This window comes from Pelophylax lessonae (genome assembly GCF_965119305.1).
Source record: "Pelophylax lessonae genome assembly, chromosome: 11".
Lineage (NCBI taxonomy): Eukaryota > Metazoa > Chordata > Amphibia > Anura > Ranidae > Pelophylax > Pelophylax lessonae.
The window spans coordinates 12,452,885-12,470,151 of record NC_138778.1 but is presented as its reverse complement, the minus strand read 5'-3'; the positions used below and the strand labels follow the sequence as shown (position 1 = coordinate 12,470,151).

The following is a 17,267-nucleotide window of genomic DNA, read 5'->3' as shown; positions in this document are numbered from 1 at the left end:
CAACAGGAGAAGGAAGGGAATTCCAATGGCAGAGTGGATCACAGACTGTGGGAGGGAGCACGGAGCTTGAGCACATGACTGGATAAGGAGGTGAGCTCCAATGAGGAGTTTGTGTAAGAGAGCAGAGTGTGTGGGGCAGAGGGCAGGAGCACTGTGTGTATATAAGGCAGCAGTGTGATCCAGGGGGAGGGGGGTAGGGGGCCAGAGCATTGTGTGTATAAAAGGTAGCAGTGTGAACCTGGGGGGTGGGGGCAGATTCGGAGCATTGTGTGTATAAGGCAGCAGTGTGCTCCAGGGAGAGGGGAGCAGAGAGCCAGTGCATTGTGTGTAGAGGCAGCAGTGTGATCCAGGGGGAGGAGGGAAGAGAGCCAGAGCATTGTGTGTGTATAAGGCAGCAGTGTAATCGAGGGGGAGGGGGGCAGAGAGCCAGAGCATTGTGTGTATAAAGGTAGCAGTGTGATCCAGGGGGAGGGGGGCAGAGAGCCAGAGCATTGTGTAATCCAGGGGGAGGGGGGGGGCAGAGAGCCAGAGCATTGTGTGTATAAGGGAGCAGTGTGCTCCAGGGAGAGGGGAGCAGAGAGCCAGAGCATTGTGTGTATAAGGCAGCAGTGTAATCCAGTGGGAGGGGAGCAGAGAGCCAGAGCATTGTGTGTATAAGGCAGCAGTGTAATCCAGTGGGAGGGGAGCAGAGAGCCAGAGCATTGTGTGCATAAGGCAGCAGTGTGCTCCAGGGAGAGGGGAGCAGAGAGCCAGAGCATTGTGTGTATAAGGCAGCAGTGTGCTCCAGGGAGAGGGGAGCAGAGAGCAGTAGCCTTGTGTGTGTGTAAAAGGCAGCAGTGTGATCCAGAGGGAGGGTGGCAAAGAGCCGGAGCATTGTGTGTATAAGGCATGTCAAATTCATGTTCATGGTCCGAGGGATTTAAAATTGTGAGTTTAGTGGTGTATGAGGTCTGAAAGGTTGGCAGCCACTGTTCTAAAGCACCAAATGTAACCTGTGCACAATTCCCTCTACATTTCTGCAGCTAGAAGGGGTTCTTAATTAGATGATTTCCTATACTAGACATCCAGAATAGTTTGGAGTCTGTGTTACATGAGTGGCCAGAGCCGCAATGATATCACTCCTGCGGATGCAAGCAGGAGCCCTGGTTTACTGCACGAGCTCTGAATGTCCGCCACGGAACGCCGGATCTTCAGAGCGCACGTGCCAGTGATGTCAACGGCTGCATGCAGTGTGAATATTATTTAAACCGTGCAAGTTTAGGAGATTATTCACTGCCTTATTATAAGCTTTAACTTCAATTTAAAAAAGTGAGTTTACTACCACTTTAAGAGTCACAGCCAAAAACTGCCACTTTACACTGAATAGAATGGCCGCATGAACAGACCATAACATTTTTTTTCCCACTGTCAAAGTCTGTTCTACAGACATCGACACCCAATTCAGTCAAAGCAAATCAAAGGTCAATGTAAAGAACGGTCTGATTCCTTGCCCAGTCTATTGCGGTTCCTTTACAGTGATGAAGGCCCTCTTTGGTTCGACATCCCTCTACTCCCTTCATATCCTCCCATATGGTTCGACATCCCTCTACTCCCTTCATATCCTGCCATATGGTTCGACATCCCTCTACTCCCTTCATATCCTCCCATATGGTTCGACATCCCTCTACTCCCTTCATATCCTCCCATATGGATCGACATCCCTCTACTCCCTTCATATCCTCCCATATGGTTCGACATCCCTCTACTCCCTTCATATCCTCCCATATGGTTCGATATCCCTCTACTCCCTTCATATCCTCCCATATGGTTAGACATCCCTCTACTCCCTTCATATCCTTAGACATCCCTCTACTCCTTCATATCCTCCCATATGGTTCGACATCCCTCTACTCCCTTCATATCCTCCCATATGGTTCGACATCCCTCTACTCCCTTCATATCCTCCCATATGGTTTGACATCCCTCTACTCCCTTCATATCCTCCCATATGGTCAGACATCCCTCTACTCCATATCCTGCCATATGGTTCGACATCCCTCTACTCCCTTCATATCCTGCCATATGGTTCGACATCCCTCTACTCCCTTCATATCCTCCCATATGGTTCGACATCCCTCTACTCCTTCATATCCTCCCATATGGTTCGACATCCCTCTACTCCCTTCATATCCTCCCATATGGTTAGACATCCCTGTACTCCCTTCATATCCTCCCATATGGTTAGACATCCCTCTACTCCCTTCATATCCTCCCATATGGTTAGACATCCCTCTACTCCCTTCATATCCTCCCATATGGTTAGACATCCCTCTACTCCCATCATATCCTCCCATATGGTTCAACATCCCTCTACTCCCTTCATATCCTCCCATATGGTTCGATATCCCTCTACTCCCTTCATATCCTTCCATTTTCCATTGCAACAGCCCAAAACTCCCTTCCTCCGCAAACCTCTCTCTTTCCATACAACCCCCCCCCCAGTTTCATCCACAAGACTTTGGACCCTTTATCACCATCACTGTAGAGAATTACACATTTAGCCTAGCAGGCTGGTAGCTAGGCTCACTTCTTGACCAAAATATACGACAAGGCCTAGCCTGTGTATATTAGGTCTCATCTTGGATTCTTTGTCCTGTGAAAAAATTGGTCTAAGTGCCCACCATCTTGACCCAATATCATAGACAGGGGTTCTTCATTATTATTAGTTTTATTCATTAAAGAATGTGATGACAGCCAATATTATAGGAGGATAGGGACTTGTATCTTATGAGAAATGCCATCCAATCTAGGATTTTATTTAAAAATTGCACCAATGGGGGCCCAAAAGGAAAATGGTTTTCCCAACTTGGGTTATAAATTAGCAGCAGTCCGATTGGGTTTTTACCTTCCACTGCATCAAATTGATTGGTGATAATGGGATACTTTTTCAGCATTTCTTGAATTTTATCAACTGCTGGGTTAATTCTGCCCTTCGATTCTACTTTGTTTACGCAAATCTGATTCTAAAATGGTTAAACGGCTAATTGGGTAAATTCCTTTTAACCAATCGGCAGTCATTAGTTGCTAATATTCCCCAGAGTGTCTTTGCAGTTCGTGATAAACGATCCAAGAGGCAATGAATAACATTCCCCTAATGTAATTCCGGGCCCTGCTGAGTCCCGTGTAGTAAATCTGAGCTGATCAAATTTATTGCAGCTTTCCACACAAACAAAAGCTGTAATCCGCATCGCACAAGACTAGGCGATAGCTGGTGAAAAAGTATTTCCGGAAACAAAGCAGACATTAGTGAAGAGGAAGGAAGGAAGGAAGGAAGGAAGGAAGGAAGGAAGGAAGGAAGGAAGGAAGGAAGGAAGGAAGGAAGGAAGGAAGGAAGGAAGGAAGGAAGGAAGGAAGGAAAAAGAAAGAAAGAAAGAAAAGAAAGAATTACATGGCCAAAAAATAGGTGATGTCCCCTTTCCAAATGACTGGGTTCAGGGGGTATCTGTGATGGGTAAGGTTCTTCTACTGCAGCCTCTCTCAACATAGAGGGAGCCTTGAAATCTTTCCTATCTCAGGAAACATCTGCTAAAAAGGACTACCGTATATACTCGAGTATAAGCCGACCCGTATATAAACCGAGACCCCTAATTTTACCACAAAAAAGTGGGAAAACTTATTGACTCGAGTATAAGCCTAGGGTGGGAAATGCAGCAGCTACTGGACCCAACTGGACCACCACAAGACACAAAACAGGGGCTGCGGGCATAGTACAGGAGATGGCGCAGGTCATGGTACAGGGCATGGTACAGGTCATGGTACAGGGCATGGTACAGGTCATGGTACAGGAGATGGTACAGGTCATGGTACAGGAGATGGTACAGGTCATGGTACAGGAGATGGTACAGGTCATGGTACAGGTCATGGTACAGGTCATGGTACAGGTCATGGTACAGGTCATGGTACAGGTCATGGTACAGGTCATGGTACAGGTCATGGTACAGGTCATGGTACAGGCATGGCACAGGTCATGGTACAGGCATGGCACAGGTCATGGCACAGGCCATGGCACAGGTCATGGTACAGGCACAGGGCATGGCACAGGGCATGGCACAGGGCATGGCACAGGTCATGGCACAGGCATGGCACAGGAGATGCAGTGCTGCGGGCATGGTACAGGAGCATGTCCTGTACCATGCCCGCAGCACTGCATGAGGAAATGCAGGGGCTGCGGAGGAGTCTCACTTACCTGTCTGTGAGCCGCTTTCGATTTAAAAATCGTGCCGCCCGGCGCCAATACTACGTCACCGCAAATGCGCCGCCGATGCTCGGGAAAACCCGAACACGTTCAGCTATTCCCGGGCATGCCGCACATGCGCAGTGACACATCGGCGCCATTTTTAAAAACACAGTGAAGCCAGTGACTCGAGTATAAGCCGAGGGGGGCACTTTCAGCATGAAAAAACATGCTGAAAAACTCAGCTTATACTCGAGTATATACGGTATATCTACAACTCATGATACATTAGTGTGATGGTCATTAAGAAGAATGTGCCTTACAAGTGCTCATTGGGAAGAATACCCTCTTACAAATAGTTAAAAAGATCAATGGTGTCAGTGGGAACTTCTTATATAGGAGAGGCAAAAATTGCTCAAGGAATCCTTAGCAACCTCTGGAGGAACCCTGGTTGAGAAACCCATGTATTACAGCATACAAAAGACATTTTAGACAATTGTGCTCTGCCAACCTTATGGGAAACAGCTCAGTGAAGATCCTTTTCTGTTCCACCATGACTGTACCCCTGTGTACAAAGCCAGTTCAATAAAGACATGGTGTGACCGGTTTGGAGTGGCCTTCACACAACCCTGAGGAAGACCCTTGGGATGAATTGGAATGAGCCAGGTCTTCACATTCAACATTAGTACACGATGAGAGGGCTCAGGTGGTATCAGTGATGAATAATGTAATACTACTACATACAAAGACATTTTAGACAATTGTGCTCAGCTAACCTTGTGGTAATTGCTTTTTGACGGTCATTTTCCGCTCCATCCTGACTGTACCCGTGCACAAAGCCAGCTCTATAAAAACATGAACACTACCACCTTTACACCCACACAAGCAAACAATAAAAAAAGTTCTGTACAATAATAAAAAAGTCAAAACAGCAGCCGACAGCCAGTTTAAAATATGTACAACAAATACCCCTAAAGGGATATAGGACCACGCTTCTTTAACTTTAGCATGCAATCAAAAAGTGCATACAATAACAAAATAGTTTAAAACATTTGGTCTTGTGAAGTGACAACAAAAGCAGGGATGTGGTCCTCTTCCGCACCCACAGTGCACACCACACTCACCAGAACTTGTTGACCTCTGGTCAAAATGCGCTTTACGCAATGGTCAGCCTATTCTCATTGAGTAGGACATGGTCTCCAAGTGCATGGAAAGAGTTTGAAGACTATATCCCACTCAAGGAGAAGAGGGTAACCATTGAATAAAGTGTTTTTTGACTTCTTGTAACCAAGAGGTCAACAACATGACCTGGACAAAATAACGGAGTGGGCAACGACATGGCAAATGAGGTTTAATGTGGAGAAGTGTAAGGTTTTGCACTTGGGGACTAAAAACATAAACGCACAATACACGTTAGGGGGGGGGGGGGAACCCTTGGGGGGAAATCAAAAATGGAGAAAGATCTGGGAGTCTTGGTAGATGATAGATTAGGCAATAGCATGCAATGTCAAGCGGCAGCTGCCAAAGCCGGCAGAATATTGGCATGCATAAAGAAAGGGATGTATTCCAGAGCTAAAACTATAATCCTTCCACTTTATAAAACTCTAGTTTGACCACATCTGGAGTATTCTGTCCAGTTCTGGTCGCCGGTCCTCAAGAGGGATGTGTTGGAGCTGGAGAGAGTCCAGAGAAGGGCAACTAAACTGATTAGGGGATTGGAGGACCTTAATTCTGAAGAGCGTCTGCAATCGCTCGATTTATTCTCCCTGGAGAAGAGACGCCTGCGAGGGGACATGATAGCAATTTATAAAATATCTCAATGGTGATCTCAGCATAGAAAAAAAGCTATTCAGTCGAATGGGATTGCATGAGGACTCGAGGGCATTCAATGCGATTAGAGGAGAAGCGTTTTAACCTCAGGCAACGAGGGGGGTTCTTTACTGTTCGAGCTACAAGATTGTGGAATTCTCTACCACAAGAGGTGGTTTCTGCGGGAAGTATGGTGGCTTTCAAAAGACTCTTAAGCTGGATACACACTATCCAACTTTTGTGGTTAGATTTCCTTTAGATTTACCTTTTCTATGTAGTGCAAGGGCCTGCCAGATTGCATACAATTTGAAAGGGTTTAGGTTTGACCTCATATTATATGGTTTTGTTAAGTCTAAAGGAAAAAAAAAGTCTTCAGAAAATCTTATAGTGTGTATGGCCCATTAGACTTACATCTCAAGGATCAGAACATTCAGGGGTATGCAAGATCATTACGGCCACACACACCTACACAGGTTGAACTGGATGGACTATTGTCTTTATTCAACCTCACCTACTATGTAACTATGTAACAAGTTCTGGTGGGTGCGGAGAAGGACCATGGGACGGCTTTTGTTGTTACTTCACAAGACCAACTGTATGGGACTATTTGTCATATGTACTTCATATTGCACATTAAAGGAGCACAGTCATATATCCTTTATGAGGGAGGGAGGGGGGGGTATTTGTTGCCCATGAAAGACATGGTTTGACCAGTTTGGTGTGGAGGAACTCTAGTGGTTTGCACACAGCTCTAACCTCAACCCTACTGAACTTATTTGGGATAAACTGGAATGAGCCAAGTCTTCTCATTCAACATAAGTTCCTGACCTGACAAATGGGTACAAATTCCTACAGACCTCCTCCAAAATCTTTTGGGACGCCTTAACAGAAAAGTGGGGGATGTTCTAGCTGCAAAGGGTAGAAAGGGTAACTCCATTTTTATGGTTTTGGATGCCCAACATGTTCATACAGGTTCGATAGTCAGAGGTCTCCAAACCTTTGGCTATCCAGTAAAGCTTTAAAGCATGGGTGTCCAAAATTTTGGCTTCTCTGGGCCACATTGAGTGTAGAGAAATTTTCTCGGGCCGCATATAAAATATATACTATAGTTAAGGTATATAAGTAATAAAACACTGCTGCGTCCTTCCCGCGCCGCCGCGCCCCCCCGCACTAATTTAATACAACTAGAGGATGATCAAATGAAATGGAATCAGTATACAGAGGTCTACTTCTTCTGAGAGATATTAAAAGGAACACTAACCACCATGACCACTGCACACTGCACATGCTCCCCTCCCCTCCGAGGCAGCCTCTGCCTACCAATAGTTGGAAGCCGCTGTGGCCGTGCCCCCGACCCGACTTCCTTCCTCCCCAGCAAAAATAATAATAATAGTCAGGTGGTAGTGGGCCGCATTGCCTGTGGTTCCGGGGCGCATGCGGCCCCCCGGCCGCAGGTTGGACATGCCTGTTTTAAAGTAAAAAGGGTTGGTATACAGCTCATTATTTAGTTAAGGGTGTACTCAAGAGCTTCTGAGTTTTTGAAGACTACAATGAAAAATAAATCTAGCCCAGTCATTCGACTGTTCACAATAATCTAGGTCAGTTGAAGGGATATTGTACATGCAGGGGCAACTATTCATGATTAAGCCTAGAAATAGTAGGCAACAAATGTATAAAAACCAAAAGAAAGGGCTTTTTACATAGTTAGTGAGGTTGAAAAAAGACCATCCAGTTCAACCTATGATGTGTGTGTGTGTGTGTGTTTGCTTTTAACCGTACATTGTATACCCCTCTATGTTGTACATTGTATACCCCTGCATGTTGTACATTGTATACCCCTGCATGTTGTACATTGTATACCCCTGCATGTTGTACATTGTATACCCCTGCATGTTGTACATTGTATACCCCTGCATGTTGTACATTGTATACCCCTGCATGTTGTACATTGTATACCCCTGCATGTTGTACATTGTATATCCCTGCATGTTGTACATTGTATACCCCTGCATGTTGTACATTGTATACCCCTGCATGTTGTACATTGTATACCCCTGCATGTTGTACATTGTATACCCCTGCATGTTGTACATTGTATACCCCTCTATGTTGTACATTGTATACCCCTCTATGTTGTACATTGTATACCCCTGTATGTTGTGGTCTCTAAGGTGCCCATCTAATAGTTTTTTGAAACTATCGATGCTCCCTGCTGATACCACTGCTTGTGGAAGAGAATTCCACATCCTTACCGCTCTTACAGTGAAGAACCCCTTACGCATTTTAAGGTTAAACCGCCTTTCCTCTAGTTTTAGTGAGTGGCCACGTGTCTTATTGTATCGCCTTTCTCTGAATAGTTTGTTCCTTATGCTAGGGTAACCAGTACAGTATTTGTACATTGATATCATATCCCCCCTCAATCGTCTCTTCTGCAGAGAGAATAAGTTCAGCGCTTGTAGTCTTTCCTCATAGCTGATGTCCTCCATTCCCCTAATTATTTTTGTTGCTCTTCTCTGGACTCTCTCCAGTTCCAGCACATCCTTCCTGAGGACCGGTGCCCAGAACTGGACAGCATACTCCAGATGTGGCCGGACCAGAGTTTTGTAGAGCGGGAGAATAATCTCTTTATTGAATTGAATATATCAATTGTCGTTTCCATCCAACAAAATACAGCTTTGTCTGGTTTCCTGGTAGCCGGAGTCAAGAGTAAGAAATTCAATATTTGGCAATGAAATGTTAGGCTGTATTCCTGTGAGGGGTGGGGGAGGACAGGTGCACTTTGACAGGTCAGCCATCATAGAAGGACAATGAAAACTTACAGTCTGCTTTTTGTGGCCTGCTCGCTGGAGCTGTACGACCTCCCGCCAGCAAACCGCACTTCCTGTTTTTGGTAGGTAGTCTCGGGGTTCCGAACGGCAGCCGGTTTCTGCATCCTTCGTAGGCAAGAGGAGACACAAAGGAAGGGGTCGGTTTATGGGTGACGACATATTTAATGAAAAAAAAAAAAAAAAACGGGGCATGCGTATTTAAAAACGTTATTTACATATTTACCAAGAATTCACTAATTTCGGGGAGTGGATGGCACAAGACATTTTTAAAAGGAGGATGAAATTAAAATGCAACATGCAGGGAAATTCACCATCACTAAAATTGTTAAAAAAAAAAAAAAGGCAGATTTTATACCAGCATTGTAATGGGCCAGTGCATGTGTTGACCTCACCAACCTGCTAACCTGTAAATACTACAATTGTGCAAAATTTACATAAATAGGAGTTTAATTCCCTACAGCAAGATTTCATGGAGCTCCTCATACCTTTACGCTGCCCATAGAAGGGTCACTTTTTCATTTAACCAGCAGGCTGGGAAAAAACTAACCACCCTGAATGGATTCCCCTATCCACACATTCAAGGTGGATGGAGGAATCCTCCCCCCGTGTTACTGTATTCTGACAGTAGTAAGATTTGCCTGCCATTAGAATACACTTATCAAAGCTGCCGGCTATAGCCAACTGGGCTAATTGATCTTCTGATCAACTTCTGTACAACCGCCCTGTTGGATTTCCTTGATCAGTAGAGCGACACCAAGGACGGGATTAGGCAATTTAGAACACGGGGTTTCTACAACGAATGGGATTAGGCAACTAGAACAGGGCAGGGGTGGACTGACCATTCGGGGATTAGGGCACTGCCCGAGGGCCCAGGGTCAGTAGGGGGCCCCATGAGAGGCTACACACTACAGAAAGAAGCCAGGAACTTCCATGCAGGCTATGCTGTGGTAGATATTAAAATGCCCACTCTATGTGGCTGAGCTGCAATTTGTAGGTGGGGCTTTGTGTGGATTGAGTGTGGACACAGGGGGCCCCATGATCTCTGATTGCCCGGGGGCCCCATGAGTTGTCAGTCCACCCCTGGAACAGGGGGTTCCTCAACAGATGGGATTGGGTAACTAGAATGCAGTTTCCTTCCATGGATGGGATTAGGCAACAAACATGGGTTCCTCCAATTAATGGGATTAGGTAGCTAGAACCTGGGTTCCTCAACAGATGTGATTAGGTACACTAGAACGAGGTTCCTCAAGAGATAGCATGGGGGTTCCTTCAATAGATGGGGGTTCCTTCAATAGATGGGATTAGGCAACTAGAACTTGGGTTCCTCAACAGATGGGATTAGGTACACTAGAACAAGGGTTCCTCAACAGACTGGATTAGCCAACTAGAATTAGGCATTCCTTAACAGATGGGATTAGGTAACTAGAATGCAGTTTCCTTCAATGGATGGGATTAGGCAACTAGAACATGGGTTCCTCAACAGATTGGATAAGGTAACTAGAAAGGGGATTCCTTTAGTGAATGGGATTAGGCAACTAGAACATTGGTTCCTTTAATAGATGAGTTTAGGCAACTAGAATGTGGGTTCCTCCAATAGATGGGATTCAGTAGCTAGAACGGAGGTTCCTCAACAGATGGGATTAGGCAACAAGAACATGGGTTCCTCAACAGATGGGATTAGGTAGCTAGAACTGGGATTCTTCAATGGATGGGATTAGGCAACCAGAACTTTGGTTCCTTTAACAGATGGGATTAGGTAACTAGAATAGGAGGTTCCTCAACAGATGGAATTCAGAACTAGAATAGGGGTTCCTTCAATGAATGGGATTAGGCAACAAGAACATGGGTTCCTTCAATAGATGGGATTAGGTAACAAGAATGGTGGTTCCTTCAATGGATGAAATTAGGGAACAAGAACGGGGGGTTTCTCAACTTCACATCTCTCATCTTATTCATGGAAAACTCACATCTGCCTTGACAGATTCACGGGGATTGAAATAAAGGAGTTGTAAAGTCCGAAGGTTTTTTTTCTTCATGCATTCTATGCAGGAAAATAAAAAGGCTTCGGTGAACAGCAGCCTCCTAAGAACCCCTAATCTTAACCCGAGCCCCATCTGTATCCAGCGACGTCTACAAGCCCCTCAGCTGTCCGGGACTCTCCCTTCTGATTGGCTGAGAGGCCGTCAAAGTCAGTTAGCCAATCAGGAGAGAAAGGGGCGGGGCCAAACTGCAGCTCCGTGTCTGAATGGACAAGCTTGGCTTGGGTGCCCCCATAGGTCCGTCTGCCGACCCCGGCCCATGGAGCACCAGCCGCCACTGCTCCATGATGGCATCTTCTTTGGCTGTAAAGGGAGAGATTTAGTTCCACTTTAAAAAAAAAAAAAGTGAACAATTGGAAACCAGAACTGCGGGGAACAGATAACCTGATAATACGCAGGTTCAATGTTACAATCAGAGTACTGCATTAAAAGTATTTATATAGATCTGTAAACTTTAGATTTAATGCAGACTCAATTTTTTTCTCCAAATAGTTAAACTGCTGCAAGAAAAGCAAAAGCAGTTTGGTGCCATCAGGAGTATTGGACTTAAAAAAGCACAATTACGACATTATCCCACAGTGTGCGGGTGTGTGATTGGACCCAATGCTGGTACAAAGCATGCTCACTGCCATTCTGAGGATTTGCTTCTCACTACTGAAATTTCTCAGCAGTTTAGTGTAATAGCTCTTGCTTAATTAAAGTGGAACTTTAGTCAGAAAATGAAGTCCTTCAGGCCGGCCCCATTTTGGCAGGAATGGCTATGTAAAAAACATTAAAAATAATTCCCTATACTGTTTAAAAATCCAGTAATACACCGTCTCACCCTGCTATGCACATGCTCAGTTGCTCTCTATTTTTCGGCAGTGTGCCGAAAATGTGGAGGCCCATCTGGTGACCACTTAAAGATTTACTGCTGCTCAGGGGTACGTTCCTAGCAAAGAAAAATTATTAGCCAAGGATGGTGAGAAATGGGTTGCCTGACAACAATCTGTTATTATACGGTTTAGATCTTATGAACAATACAGTTATGCTGGCCATACACTATACAAAAAAAAACGTTCAAAATCATTTTAGAAATACAAACACTCGGCCGTAAGATGTGTTATAGTGAGGCGCTATTACCCTGCTTAGTACATAATATAAATTATTATTAGAAACCATACAATAGATACAATTGTATCCCATATGGAAGAAAAATATATTAAAAAAAAAAAAAAAAAAACACATTTTTTTTAATTTAATTTTTCCAAAATATATTGGAAATATATTTGAAATGCTACAATTTTTGCCATATTCAATATATTTCTAAAATTCTAAAAAAATGTCCCTAGATATAAATTTTAGAAATATATTGAATATGGCAAAAATTGTAGCATTTCAAATATATTTCCAATATATTTTTGAAAAATAAAATTTAAAAAAACTCTTTTTTTTTTTTTTTTTAAATAGATTTTTCTTCCATGCGGGATATAAAAAGGGACTACAGTATTATAAAAAAAGTGCAAACGTGCTTCCAACGTGCAATAAGTATGTGCAATAAGCAATGATTCCCAAAGTGCATAAAGTATATGGATGTATATGCAAGATTAGTATCCAGATATATTACTCATATATTCAAATAAAAGGTTTACAGTGCTGAAAAAATGTGGCTAAAATTTTTTTTTATTTTATTTTCTGATATATTGGGCAATTAATTTAGAACGCACAAATATATACTTTGAGCACCTTGGAATTTATTCCACATTGCACTTACAAACTGCAAAGTGTCTAAGGCCCCTTGCACACTGCAGCTTAAAAATGCTCAGTACAGCTTTTTTTTTTTCTGAGCTAAAATAGAGCCCATTCATTCTTAATGTGCCTATGCACACAGCCGCGTAAATGAGCGCCGCGTTTTCTTCAGTAAGAACAAAATAGAAAAGATCTGCATTTTTGGTCAGTAATTTACGCCTGTTACGCGCAAATGACCCAAAATGCCAATTGAATATCAAGAACGCTAGAATTTACGCGCAATAAAAAATGCGCGCATTACAATTACGCCAGAAAACGTAGATGCTCTAACAGGAGTATCGTGTGTAAGCTGCCTAAAACAGGCATGTCCAACCTGCGGCCCACTGCCCCCTGACAATTTTTTGTTTTTTTGCTGGGGAGGAAGGAAGTCGAGTCAGGGGCACGGCCACGGCGGCTTCCAACTAACTGTAGGCGGAGGGGGGGGGGGGATCATCCACTAGTTGTGTTAAATTAGTGCTTGGGGGAGGGTGCGGCAGCGAGGGAAGGGCGCAGCAGCGTTTTATTACTTATATAGTTTAAAAGCAGAGTTCCGGCCTCGGGGGGTGAAATTTAGATAAAAATACCCCCGGGACAGTCAGGGCTAGTACATTCCACAATGGATAGCCTCTGAACTGTCCCGGGTGGCACTTACCTTTTAGAAGAAATACTTACCTTGAAAATTTCTTCTCCAGCGCTGCCATCTTGGATGTGGGCAGCTGAAGCCAGCGCGTCCTCTTCTGCGTCCTCTTCTCCCAGAATGCGCCTGCACCGGCCCCACTCGTCACTTCCTCTTTGCATTGATTCCTGGGAGCTGAACGTCATCGCTCCCAGGAATCAATGCCCCTGCACCGGCCCTGCTCGTCACTTCCGGTGCGGGCGCGTCATCCCTCCACAGCTTCTGGGCATGCCCAGAAGCTGTTTAGCAGGGAATGAGGCGCCCGCACCGGAAGTGACGAGCGGGGCCGGTGCAGGGGCATTGATTCCTGGGAGCGATGACGTTCAGCTCCCAGGAATCAATGCAAAGAGGAAGTGACGGCGCGGGCCGCGGGCTGCAGAGGGAGGAAGTGGAAGAAAGGTGAGTATAATTTCTTCAATAACAAGGTAAGTAAACAAAAAAAATCGTAACTATTCATTTCTTTTTCAGGTGACCAAAGCAAGCGGATGGCCCAAAATCGACTATGACGATTTTGTTGCCGGAACTTCGCTTTAACTATAGTATATATTTTATATGCGGCCCAAGAAAATTTCTCTACACTCAATGTGGCCCAGAGAAGCCAAAAGGTTGGACGCCCATGGTCTAAAACATAACTAATTTTATCCACATTTTTTCAGCACTGTAAACGTTTTATTTGAATGTATGAGTAATATATCTGCATACTAATCTTGCATATACATCCATATACTTTATGCACTTTGGGAATCATTGCATATTGCACATACTTATTACACGTTGGAAGCACTTTTATAACACTGTAGTCCCTTTTTATATACAATTTATCAGTTTCTAATAATATTTTATATTATGTACTAAGGGTAATAGCGCCTCACTATAACACATCACCTAATTTAAGCATACACTTAAATTGACGGCGAAATTACCAGAATTAAACACCCTACTCGGCCATGAGAGCAGACGATCGTGCCATGAAGTAATGACCGATAAATCGTTCAATGGACATAAATTAATCGGTTTCTTCACGTATACCTTAGTGCAAACAGTTTGGACGAGAAACACATTAACCTTTTATTTATTGTTTCGGCAAAAAATTTCCAAACTTGTCCTTCGTTTTGTGGCAAAAAAAAAAACACGTCACAACCGATTACCGATTTGTGCCCGAAAAATGAACGAACTGTCCAAATGACTCAATTTCGGCCGATTTTTCGTATAGTGTATGGCCACCATTAGTTATTAAAATGGTAATTGACAGCAAATGTCCAAAAAAGGAAATAAAAGCAAGGGCCCAAAAGTAAAAGAAAAAAAAAGGTTGGAATACCCTTTGTGGATCTGCAACATTTCAAAAAGAAAAAAGGTTTTCGATAAAAGAAGAAGAGAGTTCTTGTTGCCGACAGTTATTGAGGAGTAGCCAAAATATCAAGAAGTGGCGGCACAACTAGGGACGTGCCGATACCGAGTATTTTCACTGTGCTCGTGAAACGGTTCCTGATACCCGAAACAGATATTTTGCGGTGCAATTTGTGTTCATACAAAATGAATGGGTTTACATCGCACTGCAAAGAATTGCATGCGATTTGAACGGGAATGTGGTGCAATTCCTGTCCGAATTGCATGCAGTTTCACACACCGCTATTGTGTGAACCCAGGATGGTCATAGTGAAGTTCAAATAGGAGCGGTGCGTGAAACCTCCCTGAATGATGAGTTCCATCAGCTCCGGCTCCCATCTGACTGTGGACATCTCCCATGGCTTTGTTCTCCGCATCTCCAGCGGCTCTGCCCTCTCCCCCCCCCCCCGTCAGGGGAGAGGGAAAGTGGAGATGGGACACTGGTCCCCGGCGCCAAACCATGGGGGGACACTGGTCCCCGGCGCCAAACCATGGGGGGACACTGGTCCCTGGGGCCGACGCAAAAAGCCATGGGGGGACACTGGTTCCCTGCCCCCGACGCAAAAAACCATGGGGGACACTGGTTCCCTGCCCCCGACGCAAAAACCATGGGGGACACTGGTTCCCTGCCCCCGACGCAAAAACCATGGGGGACACTGGCTCCCTGCCCCCGACGCAAAAACCATGGGGGACACTGGTTCCCTGCCCCCGGCGCAAAAACCATGGGGGACACTGGTTCCCTGCCCCCGGCGCAAAAACCATGGGGGACACTGGTTCCTGCCATACCCCCCACCCCCCCCCCCCCCGACGCCAAACGATGGGACACCATCTTCCCCCTAATACCAATGATGGGTCACTATTCCTCCCACTGACACCAACGATGGGGCACTATTCCTTCCACTGACACCAACGATGGGGCACTATTCCTCCCAATGACATCAATGATGGGGCACTATTCTTCCCACTGACTCCAACGATTGGTCACCATTCCTCCCACTGACACAAACGATGGGGCACTATTCCTCCCACTGACACCAATGATGGGGCACTATTCCTCCCACTGACACCAACGATGGGCCACCATTCCTCCCACTGACACCAATGATGGGGCACTATTCCTCCCACTGACACCAACAATGGGGCACTATTCCTCCCACTGACACCAATGATGAAGCACTATTCCTCCCACTGACACCAACGATGGGGCACTATTCCTTCCACTGACACCAATGATGGGGCATTATTCCTCCCACTGACACCAATGATGGGGCATTATTCCTCCCACTGACACCAATGATGGGGCACTATTCTTCCCACTGACTCCAACGATGGGTCACCATTCCTCCCACTGACACAAACGATGGGGCACCATTCCTCCCACTGACACAAACGATGGGGCACTATTCCTCCCACTGACACCAACGATGGGGCACTATTCCTCCCACTGACACCAACGATGGGGCACTATTCCTCCCACTGACACCAACGATGGGGCACTATTCCTCCCACTGACACCAATGATAGGGCAATATTCCTCCCACTGACACCCAACGATGGGCCACCATTCCTCCCACTGACACAAACGATGGGGCACTATTCCTCCCACTGACACCAATGATAGGGCACTATTCCTCCCACTGACACCAATGATGGGCCACCATTCCTCCCACTGACACCAACGATGGGGCACTATTCCTCCCACTGACACCAACGATGGGGCACTATTCCTCCCACTGACACCAACGATGGGGCACTATTCCTCCCACTGACACCAACGATGGGACACTATTCCTCCCACTGACACCAAAGATGGGGCAGTGTTTACTTTTACTGAGGTCAGGACTATTTTCTGCTTCTGCTGGCCACACTCAGGCCCCTCTACAGTCTGAAGGTCAGCAAACTTGTTCCTTGGTTTAGACATTTTTGAGATTCCGGTCTAAGAGGATCTGAATCAAGAGCCGTGTGTTGGCTCTCCTACTCCGTATAACTAAGCCAAGCAAAAAAAAAAAATCCAACTTTGCTCCGTAATCAGTCACAATGTTAGGGTTGGGCCCAGGGGCGACATTGCTTATTAAGCGTAGCTGGTCATATTGAATGATTTCAGCATCTCTACAATCAGTAAACCTCCCGCTTATCCATTATACTGGAGTCCTGTAAGTGGTCATCCAAAAAAAAACACACCACCAATCCCAAAGCAGAAAACCAACTGACTTCAGTGACACAGACACAGGAAGTGTTTTATACTCGTCAGCTTCTGCCGCTGCTCCCGGGGCCACCGACAGAGTCAGGAGCAGAGCCCCGGAGCAGAGGCAGATGCTGGAGTAGAGTCCTGAATACTCAGTACTCACAGGTGTGGGGGTTGGATGGTGGGGTTCAGAGTGAATTTTGCTGTGGTTTTGAAGGCCGGATTGGCAAAATTTAACTTCAGTGCTTTCCGTTTACCTAGGAAGACAAAAGAAACAAAAAATTACCCACGAAACAACCGCTGGAAGACAAAATGATGTAATGCAAGAATACCGCAAGTAGCCTATTCATTGACTATCAGCATC

The 17,267-nt window shown here is 45.3% G+C and overlaps 1 protein-coding gene across 3 annotated transcripts in view; it reads right to left on the bottom strand.

The window, feature by feature from the left end:
• Positions 1 to 17,267, bottom strand: part of MAP2K4 (mitogen-activated protein kinase kinase 4) — a 78,938-nt gene that overhangs the window by 36,873 nt on the left and 24,798 nt on the right. For 2 of the 3 annotated variants that reach the window (XM_082272469.1, XM_082272470.1), the window contains 2 exons: positions 17,067 to 17,160; positions 8,842 to 8,955 (listed from right to left, as the gene is read on the bottom strand). In XM_082272469.1, coding sequence (XP_082128595.1) covers positions 8,842 to 8,955; positions 17,067 to 17,160 — 208 coding nt within the window. Of the gene's footprint in view, positions 1 to 4,989; positions 5,059 to 8,841; positions 8,956 to 11,712; positions 11,821 to 17,066; positions 17,161 to 17,267 lie in introns of all 3 variants that reach the window. The other variant, XM_082272468.1, reaches the window with a different exon arrangement.